The 15,076-nt window shown below is 44.2% G+C and overlaps 1 protein-coding gene across 4 annotated transcripts in view; it reads left to right on the top strand.

Annotated features, from left to right (window-relative positions):
- Positions 1-8,527: 8,527 nt before the first annotated feature.
- The window catches only part of Myo5a (myosin VA), a 203,231-nt gene continuing 196,682 nt past the window's right edge, over positions 8,528-15,076 (top strand). For 3 of the 4 annotated variants that reach the window (XM_074065965.1, XM_074065963.1, XM_074065966.1), the window contains exon 1: positions 8,706-8,747. In XM_074065965.1, coding sequence (XP_073922066.1) covers positions 8,721-8,747 — 27 coding nt within the window. In that variant the 5' untranslated portion in view covers positions 8,706-8,720. Of the gene's footprint in view, positions 8,748-15,076 lie in introns of all 4 variants that reach the window. The other variant, XM_074065964.1, reaches the window with a different exon arrangement.

Genomic DNA, 15,076 nt, shown 5'->3' with positions numbered 1-15,076 from the left:
TGTTTAAGTAATGTGTGTTGATGAAATCCTTGCAGCCTTAACTTGTTTGTAAAAGCTTTGTAATTAAGATGAAATGTTTGTGGATTGTGAGTCCTCTCCATCTGATGTATAAAACACTAGTGCAGTAGTATTGGATATAGAAAAATGGATGACACAAATAGCACACAACAGTTTTCTGAGAATGAAATATCTATCCCTTAATGCAAGACAGAAAATACTGAAAAAGGTAGAAAGTTCGTTCCAGGAAGTCTAGAGAAATGGTTTCTTTAACTTAGAGGGTAATTAAGATGAGTGCTAGACCATGGAAGTGTTTTAGAGGTGACTTTGAGAGATGAGTTGCTGTAAGAGCAGATGAGAGCAGAGGATGAAGAGTGTTTTAGGCAGATGGGAGTGTTATTTTCATAAAGGCAAGAAGTTGAGAGAATATGGCCTATAAAAACAAGGGTTTTTTTTCTTCAGCATCTTCAATAAATGATAGCACCATGCATTCACCTGCTAAGGTACTCAAAACTAACCTTGGTGGTGTCTTCGCGTCTTCCTTTTGGATGAGGCTGTGAACAACATCCACCAAAATACATTGGTTTGCTTCTTTCTATCCACTAGTGGCACCATACCAAAAGCTACTGTCTCTTTAACTAGGCAACTGCCATACCTCCTATATATATCACTCCTCACTCTTGCTCCCGTGTCCATATCGTGCTCTCCCCACACACCCTCCACTTCAATCCTTAATGTAGCAGCCACAGTGGGTTTGTGTGTGTGTGTTGGGGTGTGGGGGATCTTGCATTGTTGCCCAGCCTGGCCTCTTAACTGTTGGGCTTACATGGTCCTGCTTCAGCCTTCTGAGTAGATGAGGGCCACAATGTCCAAGCAGCACAGTGATTTTTCGTTTAAATTGTACATAATCTCATGTGGTTTGAATGTGAAATGTTCCCCAAAGTCTCAGTTCAAAGCTTGATCCCAGGGGGAGTGTTCAGAGAAGGGGCTTTGGGGACGTGATTGTATCATTTATCCACTGATGCATTGCTTAGTCAGTGGACTAGGGAGATGATGGATACTGTGGAAGGTGGAGCCTGACTGAAGGACATAAGTTGCTGAAGGACTGCCTTGAAGAGTATATCTTGGCCCATGCCTCTTCCTCTCTCTCTGCCTCCCGTTCACCATGAGGTGACCCACTTTATCACCTGCCATTTTCTGCCTAAAAGAATGGAATGCAGGGGCCTCAAAGCAAAGGAGCCAAGTGACCATGGTCTGAAACCTCTGAAACACAATCAAAATAAATGTTCAAGTTGTTTTCTCATGTGTTTTGTCACAACAACAAGAAACTACACACCTCTAAACCCCTCACACTTACCTTTCATACTTTCCTTAATTCTTAACCATTTAGATACCTATCCGGAGAAGCTGCAGTCACTGTGAATGTTCTTTGTAAAAGGCAATTTAAAAAGTGATGACTACTGATTATAAGACATTTGGCTTGAATACACCTGTATATTAGGTCTGTGGCTCATGTTGCCAGCCATGGTAATTTAAGATTGTTCCTACCAAGTTTATATCCTAATATGGTTATATGTAAACTTAAGAACTGCCTTATCCCGGTGCAGTGGAGTATGCTTCTAATTCCAGCACTTGGGAGGCAGAGAGGAGGAGGATGAGTTCTAAGGCCAGCATGGCTACGTATGAAGTTCTAGGCCAACCTGAGCTGCATAGTGAGATCCTATCTCAAAAAACTGAGGACTGGGGATGTAGCCAAGTGGCAGAAAACTTGCCTAGATCAGTTCCCCATAATAAAAAATGAACTACTCTTAATCTTTCTTTCACATTTTGGGTCTATTCTGTTACTCGTGTCATATTCACGTTCTCACGGGAGATGTGTTCTACAAGTGGCACTGGCAAAATGAGGAAAAAGTTTCAGTGTGGTTAATGTGTGACTGGGACCCAAGGAAAGGCCTGTAGATTTGGAAGTTAATAGTGATCATTTGGAGAGAATAATTTTAGGAGATAAGTGTGGGCATGGAGCACAGGAATAGCATGACAGGCACCAGGGGCACATACCCACAATCCTAGCTACTTGGGAGGCTCAGATTGTGAGGATCATGGTTCTAAGCCAGCCCAGGCAAAACTGTTTGTGAGACCCCATATCAATGGAAAAAAGCTGGCATGTGGTGAGTGTCTGTCATCCCAGCTATGGTGAGAAAGTTATAATAGGAGAATTGTGGCCTGGGCAGAAAGTGAGACCCTATCTCCAAAATAAGCAAAAAGGACAGCAGGCATGGCTTCTCATACCTGCTTAGTAAGTGTGAATGCCTGAGTTTAAATACTACTGCAAGAAAATAAAAAAGGAATAACTAGTGAATAAAGGTAAGTTAGAGCCAGGCGCCAGTGGCTCATACCTGTAATCCTAGCTACTCAGGAGGCAGAGATCAGGACAATCAAGGTTCGAAGCCTGCAAGGTAAATAGTTCCTGAGACTGTATCTTGAAAAATAAAAACCCTTTACAAAACGGCTGGTGGGGTGGCTCAAAGTATAGACTGAGTTCAAAACCCAGTGCTGCAGGAAAAAGGAGGAGAGGGGAACACAGTTATTGAGATAATCAAATTATAAAAAGATTTGGGCCGGTCGAGTGGCTCAAGTGGCACAGCACCTGCAAGCCCTGAATTCAAACCCCAGTATCGCCAAAAATAAAAACAAAACATATATATTATATATACATATATATGTGTGTATGTGTGTATATAGATAGAGAGAGAGAGGGAGAGAAGAGGGTTGCTTGGGCTCACAGTTTTGGAGGTTTCAGGCTATGATTATTCACTCTAGCTCTTGAACCTGTGTTGAGGTAACATATCATGACAGGGAGTATATAGCAGAGCTAAACCTCTCACCCTACAGCTAGGGAGGTGAAAGTGAGAAGGGGCTTGGGGTTCCACAGTCTTTGCAGGACACATCTCTAGAGACCTAAAATCTTCCAATAGGCTCCACTACTTCCCAGTAGCCAAGCCAAGCTGGCAACCAGGCCTCTAGTACAGGGCTTTTGAGGAATGCTAGATGTAAACTGTATCAGTTACAGGCAGACTGAAGAGTGTGAAAGAGAAACAAATGCAGTACAGAAAGCGGGCAACAAACTGGTATGGAGATGAGGTGAGTGTGAGTTTATAGCAGCAGTCCAGTCTCCAGTACACTTCCATTTATCTCATCTGAACCCCTTAACACATACCTGGGAATTGTCCTGCTTTTGCTAATTAAAAATGATAGGCTCAAGCCAGGGGTAGCACATGCTTGTGATGGAAATACCTGGGAGGTTGAGGCAGGAGGATTGAGAGTTAAAAAACAACCTGGGTATATAAAAAGACCCTGTCTCAAAAAAAAAAATGGAGAGATAGGGTCACATTTCCCACTGGTGGAGTGAGAGTTTACTGAAAGCAAGGAGGAAACTAGAACCATCCATGTAATGAATTAAAGCTTGAGCCATCAGTGTGAACTTATGTTTAGGTTCATATTAATGAAGTGGCTACATATAAAAGTATGGATATGTGTACATGCATAAGTTTAATATACACATATATTTCCTTGCTCTGTAACTGGGAGTCTAGAAGCTAAACCCCCCAGTATCAATGAGGCTTTTTTTTCTTTTTAATACCATTCTCCAACGTAAAGAATCCGGACTCTGTGGAAAAATGGTTGATTCTAGAACTGCAGGAGGAATGAACCTGGAGCATTTCAGTGCTAGAAAAGTAAGAAAGTGCTCTGAAAACAAACTAAATGAAAAACACCTGATAGAGGTGTATCAGGGACACAGAAGCCCACCAAAAGAGTGAGTGGCCAAAGCTTCAACAATTTGAACAAAGAAAATAGCTAATTTATACGAAATATTTGTGGAGGTGGAGCCTGACTTCCTACTTGTTTTTTTTTTTTTTTTTTTTTTTTGGGTGGGATCTGGGTTTGAACTTAGGGTTTTGCACTTACAAAGCAGGCACTCTATTGCTTTAGCAACTTCTCCAGTCCATTTTTGCTCTGGTTATTTTGGAGATGGGTTCTTGCAAACTATTTGTCTGGGCTTGCCTTGAACCTCCATCCTCCTGATCTCAGCCTCCCAAGTAGCTAGGATTATAGGTGTGGGCTACCAGCTCCCAGCTACTTTCCACTTTTTAAGGGTGGACTGCATAATGACTTTTTTCAAAAGGAAAGGGGGACTGTAGCATTAGTTTGCTAGTGATGCCACAACAAAGTACCACAGACTGGGTGGCTTAAACAACAGAAATGAATCTTTTCACAGTTCTAGAAGCTGGAAGTCTGAGATCAAGGTGTCAACAGAGTTGGCTTCTTCTGGGGCCTCTCTTCTTGGCTTACAAATAACCCTCTTTGGACTAGGGGTGAAGCTCTGTGGTCAAGTGCCTGCCAAGCAGGCACAAAGCCCTAGGGTCAACCCCCAGTACCACAGACAAACAAATGGCTATTTTCTTCTTATGTCTTTTTGTTTGTTTGTTTGTTTGTCTTCTGAGATGGGGGTCTTGGTATGTAGCCCAGGCTGGCCTTGAACTCATGATCCTCCTGCCTCAGCCTCCCATGTGCTGGCATAGCAGATGTGCACCGTGGCTGGCTCTTCCTGTGTCTTCCTATGGTCTTCTCTCTGTACACGTGTGCATCTGAAAGTCCTTTACTTATAAGGAGACCAGTCATATTCAGTTGAGGTTCAGTTGACCTCATTGTAACTTTACCTCTTCCCTATCTCCAAATATTCCGAGGTACTGAGAGTTTACTGTATGAAGTTGTAGTTGGGGGGAAGAACACAATTTAACCCAAAATGGAAAAAGAGCAACTTGACTGTGAAGAAATAAACACTACCTGAGCCAGGCAGTCAAGGTCATTATCTACAGCAATGGTAGTATGACTATTGATATGATGTGATGAGAATGGCACTTTACCGCCCAGTTGAGAGGCACTCTACAGCCCACCTGCACTGTATTTCTCACAACTATCATCCAAAACAAGGAAAGTCTGAGAAACTGTCAACCAGGAAGACCCTAACAACACATGATAAGTGTACCTCTGTATCCTGATGGGATCTTGGAAAAGAAAAAGGACATTAGCTAAGACTAAGGAAACCTGAATGAAAGAAAGGAAAGAAATGATCCCATCAGTGGGTGGCTTGTTGTGGGTTAGAATTGAGACTAGATAGGTTATTTGAATCTAAGTCACTTTCACTACTCGAGAGCTTCTACCACTGCCACCTGGAAGGCAGGTGTGTGTCTATAGATGCTGGATGTACAGGTGAGTAAACACTATAAAATCAAGTATTTCTGGAAGATCAGGGCAATCTAAGGGCCATGACTTGTGCAGAAAGTATTTCAAGATCCAGAAAAAAATCAACTGTTTGAAGGAATCAGGTGCTGTAGAGCAAGGCAGAGATACAGAAGCTAGCAGGTCCAGAGACAGGCTAAAAGATTGGGGAATAAAGGAACAGAAACCAGACACATATTTAAGGACACAGGAGATTAGAATTTAGGGACTGGGGGAGTGGCTCAGGTGATAGAATGCTTGCTTAGTAAGTGCAAGTCACTGAGTTCAATCCCTGGTACTCCCAAAAAAGTTAAATTTGGGCCAAGTCTGGTGGTTTGACCCTGTAATCTCAGCACTTCTTAGGAGACAGAGGCAGGAGGATTTTCAATTTCCAGATCCACCTGGGCTACACAGTAAGACTTGTCTCAAAAACCCAAGAATGCAGGGGGTAGAGCACTTGCCTAGAATGTGCAAGGTTCTTGGTTTGATTCCCCTAGGCACTAGGAAGGAAGGAAAGAAGGAAAGGGAAAAAGGGAAGGAAGGAGGGAGGGAAAAAGGAAAGATATTTGTATTAAGAATAAAAATAATAATGATTTATAATTTACAATACAGTTTACATATAAAATTTCACATGCAATTCCACATCACATGTGACATCAAATTAAATATTGTACCTTTTGGGTTAAGTGCAGTGCTTTTTCATCCTTCTCCCCCAGGGTTGCCTTCAAGTGGGGCTAGGCCTAAGTTTGCACAGAGTGAGGTTCTGACTGGTGTTCAAAGTGCAGAGCTATGGAGCCATGCAGTTCCTCATGCTTGACTTTCATCTTTCAAAAATCCTTCACTTCAACCTTACTATATTTTTTTTTACTTTAAATTGGTACATAATTGTACATATTTATAGCATACAGTACATTAATACAATACTTGTATACAATGTGCTATGATAAAAATTGGAGTAAATTAGCATTTCTATCTCCTTAAAATTTATTGCTTCTTTGTGTTCGGAATCTTAGAACACCCGTCTTCTACTTCTTTTTTGACAGCACTGGGTTTTGAATTAAGGCAGGGGCTCTTAGCCCTTAACCACTCCTCCAGCCCTCTACTTATATAGTTGTTGTAAACTACAGTCAGTCACCCTACAGGCTTCCTCTATTCCTGGCATGTTTTCTGATTCATAGCAGAAAACAATTTACATGAAAATGTTCCTAATTATAAAGCAACAATTGAGAACTTTATCGATTTAAAATAAAATCTGTAATAATCTCTGACTACTCTTTGAAAGTGGACCCTAAATTCTTAGAAGTTATAACCATTGCTGGTTTCCATGCTTCACTAAGGACACAGTGCTTAGGATTGTGAGTGTACATGCCTAAGGTTCAGGAGGTCACCCATCCGGGCTCCCATTGCTTTTTTGGGCTTTTAAGATTGCTCTTTTTTTTTTTTTTTTTTTTTGAATGAAGTAAGGTAAGGTCAAGAGTTAAAACTCTTCCCCTCTTCTTCCCCAGTATGTTCCTCTTACATTTGAATGTTTGAATGCATGTGTTCAAGGTGTTATGAGAGAACCATTCCAGTTTCTTTTTCTTCCTGTCACTTGAAAAAATTCACACATATAAGAACACTCAGTTTTTTGGTTTTTTTTTTTTTTTTCCTCATCACACTCACTATATCTCAACATACATCTGAAGGGTAAGAAAATGCACACAAGGCAAGGTGGCTCCTTAAGGGGTAAGGACCAGTTTTCCTAAATCTCAATCCAGTCCTTTTTACACTGGTTATAACTGCATGTTTTCTCCTTTTATGTCCTGGCAAAGAAATGGTGGGATCCAGGAACATCAAAGGGATTTGCTTTCAGAATGAGAGGGAAGGGACACAATTCTGAGGGCTTTGGGGTTGGTAGCCATTCTCTCTGATGTTTCTGAGGAGATTGTGTGCCAGTGAGTAAGAAGGAGAGCTCTGAGTTCCAAAGAGTGAAGGATGGCCCTGTCTTCAAACACATATTTCCAAGCACACACATAAACAGGGACCATGTTCTTGAGTCTCAGAGCCAGGGGTAGTGGTACAAACCTGTAATCCTAGCACTCCAGAGGCTGAGCAGGAGAATTCAGCCAGATCCTATCCCCAAAATCCAAATAATCAATCAAGCAATGTCTCTGATTCCCATGAGAAGCACTCAGCACCACTTACAGTTCGAAGAAAGGTGAACGTATTAAACAGAGGGTGGCCATGGCTCACATGTATAATCCTAGCTTCTTGGGAGGCTGGATGGTGATTCTAGGCTAGCCCGGGGAGATACTTCTTGAGAATCCCCATCCCCAAAATAACCAGAACAAAATGGAGCCACCCCCCGGTGTGGCTCAAGCAGTAGACTGCCTGATTTGCAACTGCAAAGCCCTGAGTTCAAAACCTAGTCTCCCCACCCCCCAAAAGGCTAGAATTAGATTGAGGATTTTGATTTTTTTTGATAACACAAGTCAAATTCCAGGTACTGTATAGAGACTTTCCACTTAAGTCATCTGCTATTTTCAGGTGACATCCGGATGGGCAAGGAGGTTTGGGCCAAAGGGCAGTCTTGTACCTCTGCAAACTCAGAGGTCTAAGAAAGCTGTCCCTGGGACAATCTTCTTTTAAGGTTCATTTAAGTTTCTGTCCCTAGAACCGGGCTGTACGCGGTAGCATCATGAGGTAACCCTGCTGCAGATGCCCAGGACTTTGGAGTGACCTTGGTGATCCTTCGACCTCAAATTTCAGGTCACCGCTTGTTGACAAGGCTCTTCTGTAGTTATGGGTTATCCAAGGGGCCTTGCAAGTAGACTTCCTCTACCCTCAATCCTCTCCCTAGAAATGCTGGAGGTGACAGCAGGTCACCTGGACACAGTGACAGCTGGCTGGTCCATCTTTGCAAGCCCAGGAGTGGGAGCACCCGCCCGCACGAGGTGGAGAGGGGATACACCAGTGCCCGGTGGGTTAGGGACCTCAGCAGCATGGGTGAGCGGCTCTGGCTGGCAGACTGCGGATGCTGGGTGCCCGCAGCCGATGGGAGGCAGCGTGAGCCTGAGCAAGCCGGGAGCAGCCGCGGTGGCAGCGCTGAAGCGCAGCCTCCTCCCGCTCCCACAATGCACAGGGCGGCGGCGGCGGCGGCGGCGGCGGCGGCATCGTGGGCCGCGGAGGTGGCGGCGGCGACCCCGAGGACCCCGGGCGCTCGCGGCAGCTCGCGGCAGCTCGCGGCGAACCCGGCAGTGATGGCGAGGTCTCCGAGGGCCGCCTGCGCCTGAGGCGCCCCGCCTTGTCCCCGCCCGTGCGCCCGCCCGGCGTGGCCCTGCCCTGCCTGGCCCTGCCCTGCTTCCTGACGGCCGTTGCCCGGGCGTTTGTCAGTGGGCGCGGGTGGCCGCCAGGCGAGGTGCGGCCTCCGCCCAGGCGGGGGGCGTCGGCGCGCGGGGCCCGCCATGGCCGCGTCCGAGCTCTACACAAAGGTAACGCGCCCCGCGGGTCCGCGCCCTGGGGAGGCGCCACGCGGCCACACGACTGTCAGGTTGGGAATCAGTGGGGCGGGGGAGGGGGAGGGGGACCGAGGGGCGTAGGGACCGAGACTGACCCGACCCGACCAGACTCTGTTCGGTCCGCACCATCCCTTCCCAGCCTCCCCAGACCCAGCCGCGCGCGCCTGGCACCGTGGCGCCACCTTGGTCTCTAGGGCGGTGGTGATTCAGGCGGCAGAGGGAGGCCTGTCTTGGGGTCCTCTGAGCCCCCCGCCACGCTTCTTGGACAGATTTGGGAGTGGACGCGGGCCTGGCTGCATTTAGTGGGCCGGGATTGCCTAGCCTTCATGATTGGTTTAGTGAAAATCCTGGCCGGTGGCAGATGCCCTGTGGATGGATTGGATGGATGGGAGGATGGAAGGACGGATAGATGGATGGATCTGCCGGTGCCTCCCGTGGGGACACGTGCTTAAAATAGCACCTCGAGTTGGGACGCTCTTCTACCGCCAGGCAGCCCTTCTGTCGGCGCATTTGGGACTTTCACCTTCCCCTCCGGCTTGCAGATCGCTGCGCTAGGCTGCTGATCCCTCCAGGAGGATGCAGCCCAGCAAACGCGGGTGATTCATTGGCAGAGCCGTGCTGTTTGGTCGTTGGAGTTTGCAACCATTCTGTGATCCCCTAAAGCCTTGTTAGGCTGTGTCTTCATCCCACTTTCTGGCCAGCCTTTCCCTTTTGGGTTTATTTAAGCGAAGTGGCTTCCTTTTCTATCTTCAAATTCTCTGGCTCTAGTAATCTCTCAATGGTATATTTTGCAGAACTTCCCCTGAAATTTTGTCTTGGGCACTGTGTGATGCCCTTTGTGAATGTATGTAGTCACGACGTTTTATAAATAACTTCTGTGTAGCCAGGCGTTTTGCCAGCTATTGACAATGTCTAACTCTAGTTAACACAGTTGCTCTAACTTTTCAAGTTCATGTTTGCAGCACAATCTCATTAAGGGTCCTGGAATCTTTGCTTCCAAAGGTGACCCCAGTAAGCCCAAGGCCCAAGTTGCAGCATAGAGGAAAGAGGTTTGGGCTGGTCACCAAGAGACCTGATTCTAGCCCAGATGTCACCTACTGTGCGACCTTGGGCAAGTCAACCTCTCTGGTTCAGTTTTCTTACCTGTAAATAGAATTAATTATACCTGCCCCACATCCCTTACAAGCTTTTGTGAGGATTAAACTTAATAATAATCGTAAAAGTTTTTAGTGACCTATGAATTTCTCTACAAATATGAGGTATATGATTAATTTCTTCAGTCATGAGATGAGTTTGCCTGAAACATTCTCTGGGACCTCTTTCTAGCCCTAGATTTAAGTTCACAATTGGAATTTCTCTAAACCTAATAGTTCCTTTAGGCAGTGTAGATCTCTAACACAGAAATGAATATATTTATAAACGGATTGAAAGTTACTTTATTAACTTACATAGTGCTTACTATGTGCAGGCACTATTCTGCGTGCTGTACAAGTATTAACTCATTTAATCTCATAATGAGTAAACGAGGTAGATACTAAGATATATCAGCGTCATCTTCATGTGAAGATAGCAGTCTACAAACATCCCTGTTACTTTATGTCATCCCCTCCCCCAGTGCTGAGCAATCCATTTCTGAGCTGTTAAGTGTAGACTGTTTAACTATTACTGATTGAACAATGCATTGTTGAATTTTGGATTTGCTTTTTTCCTCCCAAGATAATTTGTTACAAAAAAATTGAAAAAATGTTGCAATTTTTAAATCCCATAAGATTTTGGGCTTCTATCGCAGCTTTATCATAATAAAATTCACCTTTTAGTTATTGTAAAGACAGACTCAGTAGTCATTAATACTGAAGTTGGGGCTTAGTGTCTTCTCCTTAATACATATATACCTGAGAACAGTTTGGTCACTTGGCTGTTTTCTGGTTCTTTCTGTGAATGGACCTCAGCTTAATGACAGGCTGGAATATTTATTGAGCATCCTTTGTCCCAGATACTCTGCTTAATGTTGAGAGTTTCTTTTCTTTTTTTGGCTTTTTGAGTCAGGGTCTCACTGTGTAGCCCGGTAGGCCTTGAACTTGCAATCCTACTGCCTCTACCTCTTGAGTGCTTAGGTCTTACAAGTGTATGCCTCCAGGCCCTTCTGAGAGTTTCTAACAGTAGAAGAGTCACAATCCTTTCCCTCAAGGGGCTCACAGTCTGCTTCTTATGTTCTTGACCCATTTTGAATCTCCAAGGACACAAATAACGTGATGTTACTGCAACAACAGGCAGACAGCTGGCACGGTGTTCAATTAAAGTACACGACTCGGTGGTTTTAGTATATGTCCATTGAGTTCTGTGTTGATTTGTTTTTGGGTCCATCTGCCTAATGAATTGAAAGCAGCTGTGATGTCTCATTGCTGCTGATTTTGCAAACACTTGCTAGTCTTGACTTGCCATCACCCACTCGTGCTTTCAGCAACGGCAAGGTTTCAGCGTTTGTGGAGGATTTATCAATTAGACCTAGAAGCATCAGAAGCAACAGTTTAATTACTGAATGCTAGTTCTCCTCACACAAGGGTTCTGGACACAAATACCATGGAATGGCCCCTATTACCTGAAGATGCTAAAGAGTGTAATAGTGCAAAAGTCAAACTACAACCCCAAAGCCATGTAAGCTTTGCTACAGGAAAACGGCTGCTGGACCAGTAGATCGTGTATTTGCAATCTTCCATTCCCAGCCTATTTTCTTATGCCTACTAAAGCCACACGGTCTTGTTTTTTTCTGGCACAGTTTCAGTTTTATATTCTATTTCAATGTCCCTTCAAACCACACTTTCCTGGAAAGTCTAATATTTTGGTGTTGAAACCTCATTATCTCTGATCGTGTATCTGACCTGGAGGTTGGCAAGCACATTGACTGTCCTCAGGCCTCCAGGCCCTGTTCTTCCACTTGCACTTCCTCCTCGTGTCCCCAGGCTTGTTAAGGGCACTGCTGTTCTCTTACTTCCTCAGGTTGGAACCTCAGCATCCTTTCCCTCGTCTCATCTCTCACATTCTACTTCTAGTCCAGTTCTAATTTCACTTGGCCTCCAGCTGACTGTTCAGATTTTGAAAACCATGACGAGCACTTTTTCCTGTCTTGATGGCCTGTATCCATTTCTGTTTTATTATAGTTATTGTGTATGTTTTTATCCCTGCCACAGTACCGTAAGTCCCCTGAGATGCTGTTTTGTTCATATCCTATAGATCACATGGTATCAGATACAGAATAGATGTTCATTGAGTATTTGTTGAATGAATGAATGAATACTGAAACAGAGGAGGTACAGATTGAAAACAAAGGTGAATGATTAGTTCACTTGTAGGAATGAAGCAGAGAGCTGGGTGTGGTGGTGCATGCCTGTAATCTCAGCATTTGGGAGGCTAAGGCAAAAGGATAATGAGTTTAAGGCCAGCCTGGGCTATGATAAGATCTTGTTTCCAAAAAAAAAAAAAAATCAAAAAGGCAGGGTGTAGCACAGTGGTTAAACAAGTAAACACATTGAACATGATGAGAGAGGGTAGCCAGGGAGGGCAAGGAGGCTGTTTCAGCAAACAAAATGTGAATTGATGAAAGTCTGGTGGACTGAAATGTGTGCAGAAAGAACCCCTTCTTTCTTGAGAGACAGATCTCTGAGGAGAATTAGGGTTAGGGTATGACGAAAAGGAGAATAAGTAAGAAAATTCTGTAGCTGGAGACTTGGAAAATGGAAGGTAATTCATATTTCATCGTGAATTCGTATTGACTCTGCAACTGGAAAGCTACTCAGAACCTTCTCTGAACTGTTGAGCAAAGCAGAATGGAATGCCCAGTGATTTGCTCTTGAAATTTGTTACTGTTTCTTGAGGTGTGAAAGTTCTGAGTATTGACCAGTGGTTAAAAAGTAGTTCTGGTTCTATCTAATGAGAGATGCTCCTGCCAGACAGTTTAAATCTTCTTGGTGCTTTCTTTTTACAGAACTCTTTTTTTTTTTTTTGGTAGCATTGGGGTTGGAACTCAGAGCCTTACACTTGCTGAGCAGGTGCTCTATCACTTGAACCATTCTGCCAGCAGTGCTTTCTTTTTAAAGTAAGAAGGAAAGTTGGGAATGGGAACCCCGGGTTTAACTACAGGAGGGTGAGGGGATGACAGAGAACACTCACTTTTCAGTGGCAGCACATGGGAGGGAGAGATGAGTCCTGACTTGACTTTACTTCTTACTTCATAGGTGATGTAGCTTCCCTGAGTCTTATTCTACGATGATTTTTAGAATTTTTGAGAGTGATTTTACCCACTAGAGTAGGCTTGGATTTGTTTCCGTTTCAGGCCACACCTAGTGAAGGACAAGCGATTATTGCAGGACATTTAAGGTTCTGGTTGATGTCGGAGAAAGGCCTTGTCTACTCTTCAGTACTGCATGGGCAACTCCATCACTGCATTCAGCATGAGCTCCATCCCACAGTGCTCTTTGTTTTTTATTATTTTGGAGGGGCACAACTGGGGTTTGAACTCAGGCCCTTGTGCTTGCTAGGCAGGCATTCTATGACTTCAGCCATATCTCCAGTCCTCCACAGTGGTTTATAGACTTCTTTCCCCCTTGTCTGCCTGGGGAGTTTGTCTACCCCCACTCTATCTCTCATCAGTTTTGTTGAGATACCATTTACAAGCAGTAAAATTCACTCATTTGAAGTGAGTAGTGTGATAAGTTTTGACAAATATTCTGCCTTGTAACCAACACCAACAAATAAGAGACAGAACATTCCTATCGCCCCAAAGTTCCCTATGCTTAGCAGCTCTATCTCTTCTCAAACGTGTTCAGTTAACTAGAGTTGCACTTGCCTATCAAGGCAGAAGGAAATTTGTTTTGTTTTTGTTTTTGTTTTTTCCAAACGAACATTGTGGTTTCACCTTTGCCCACCACTAAAGATACTTATTACCAAGGCTTGGCCTTGGGAGCCACTCCTGTGGAGTTTCATTTTCAGTGAGAGATGGAAGTGGATAGAAGAGAATTTTAGGTGGTTTATTTAGTCTTTCCTTCGTGCTTACCACTTTGTCTTTATTAGTGATGTCTGCCCTTGGTGCCTGCTTCCTCAGGTCTATAGTGCACCAAAATGCTCTTGCACAGCTCCCTTTCCCATCTACCTCAGCTTGTAATGCCGCTTAGTTTTTGCTGAGACAGCTAAAACTTTGCAGAAACATCCATGGCTTCTTTACACCCTGGGCATTCTCCATTTCTCTTCCGAGGTCCTCTCATTTAGAATTCTTACCAGCAGACATCAGCATTAAACGTGTCCTGGACGGCAGAGATGTTTTGTTTATTTAGAGCATAGGGGTGATATAATTATGTTTTGATTTCAAAACAATGCCTCTAAACTTGACTGAAATCAAGGGAGAAGTGCTATGCTCTTCCCTGAATGTTCCTTAGAAACATCCAGCTACTTTCTTTGGCCTGATTTAGTGCTGTGACCAAACATGGGAGCAAAGCATGAAGCTGCACATAGAAAAGATAGGTTTGGTCTATTGTTGTTTACTTGTACCATGCTCTGTGGCCAGGAATCTTGGTTTGTGGTTATGGTTTCTTATTTTTTGACAAATATAAACAGACACTAGAGAAATTTCAGAATAGGATAAAATGATCAGGGCAGGAAAGAGGCTAGAAAGATTAAAGGGTAGAGTTCTGTAGTTTAGAAAGGTGACAGTGTCTGAAACATGGTGGGAATATTTAACCTCAAGAAGAGTAGAGGTTAAAACATCTCCATTTAGTAGAAATCCGTGGTAGATCTTGAAATAAATAAATGCATGGCATTTAATGAATTGGTACTGTAAATGTTGGGTTTTACTTTTATGAAACAGGTCCCCTCAAGTTGTGGTATCAGCCTAGTGTAGTACAGAAATAGGAAGGGCCTGGGTAATTCATGCATGGAAATGCAGACCTACTGACTTACCAAACTTTTTGACAGTTGAGCAGTTTAGCAGCTAGTGCTGTTTCAGTTGGAAGTCACAGAAACTCAACTCAAAGGCAAGAAGGGTTCTATTTGCTGTAGGACCTGAAAGTCTGGGCATGTCTGGATTCAAGGCTCAGACATGGTCTTGGGAGCTGTCTGTTGCTGACTCTCATGTGCTGACATGGGTTTCCTCCTCAGCACAGCTGTTTAGCCCTGCAGATCACATGATGGTGCAGCTCTGGGCCTAGAGGAAGAGCCTTTCTTGCAGTCATGTGCCTCTCTCTTCACAATGCCCTGTAGGCAGTGGGGGAGAAATACCAAGAGTGTCAAGTCTGTACTTGACCAGAGGCCTG

The sequence above is a fragment of the Castor canadensis genome, chromosome 2 (assembly GCF_047511655.1).
Source record: "Castor canadensis chromosome 2, mCasCan1.hap1v2, whole genome shotgun sequence".
Classification (NCBI taxonomy): Eukaryota; Metazoa; Chordata; class Mammalia; order Rodentia; family Castoridae; genus Castor; species Castor canadensis.
This window is presented reverse-complemented; position numbering and strand designations above follow the sequence as displayed.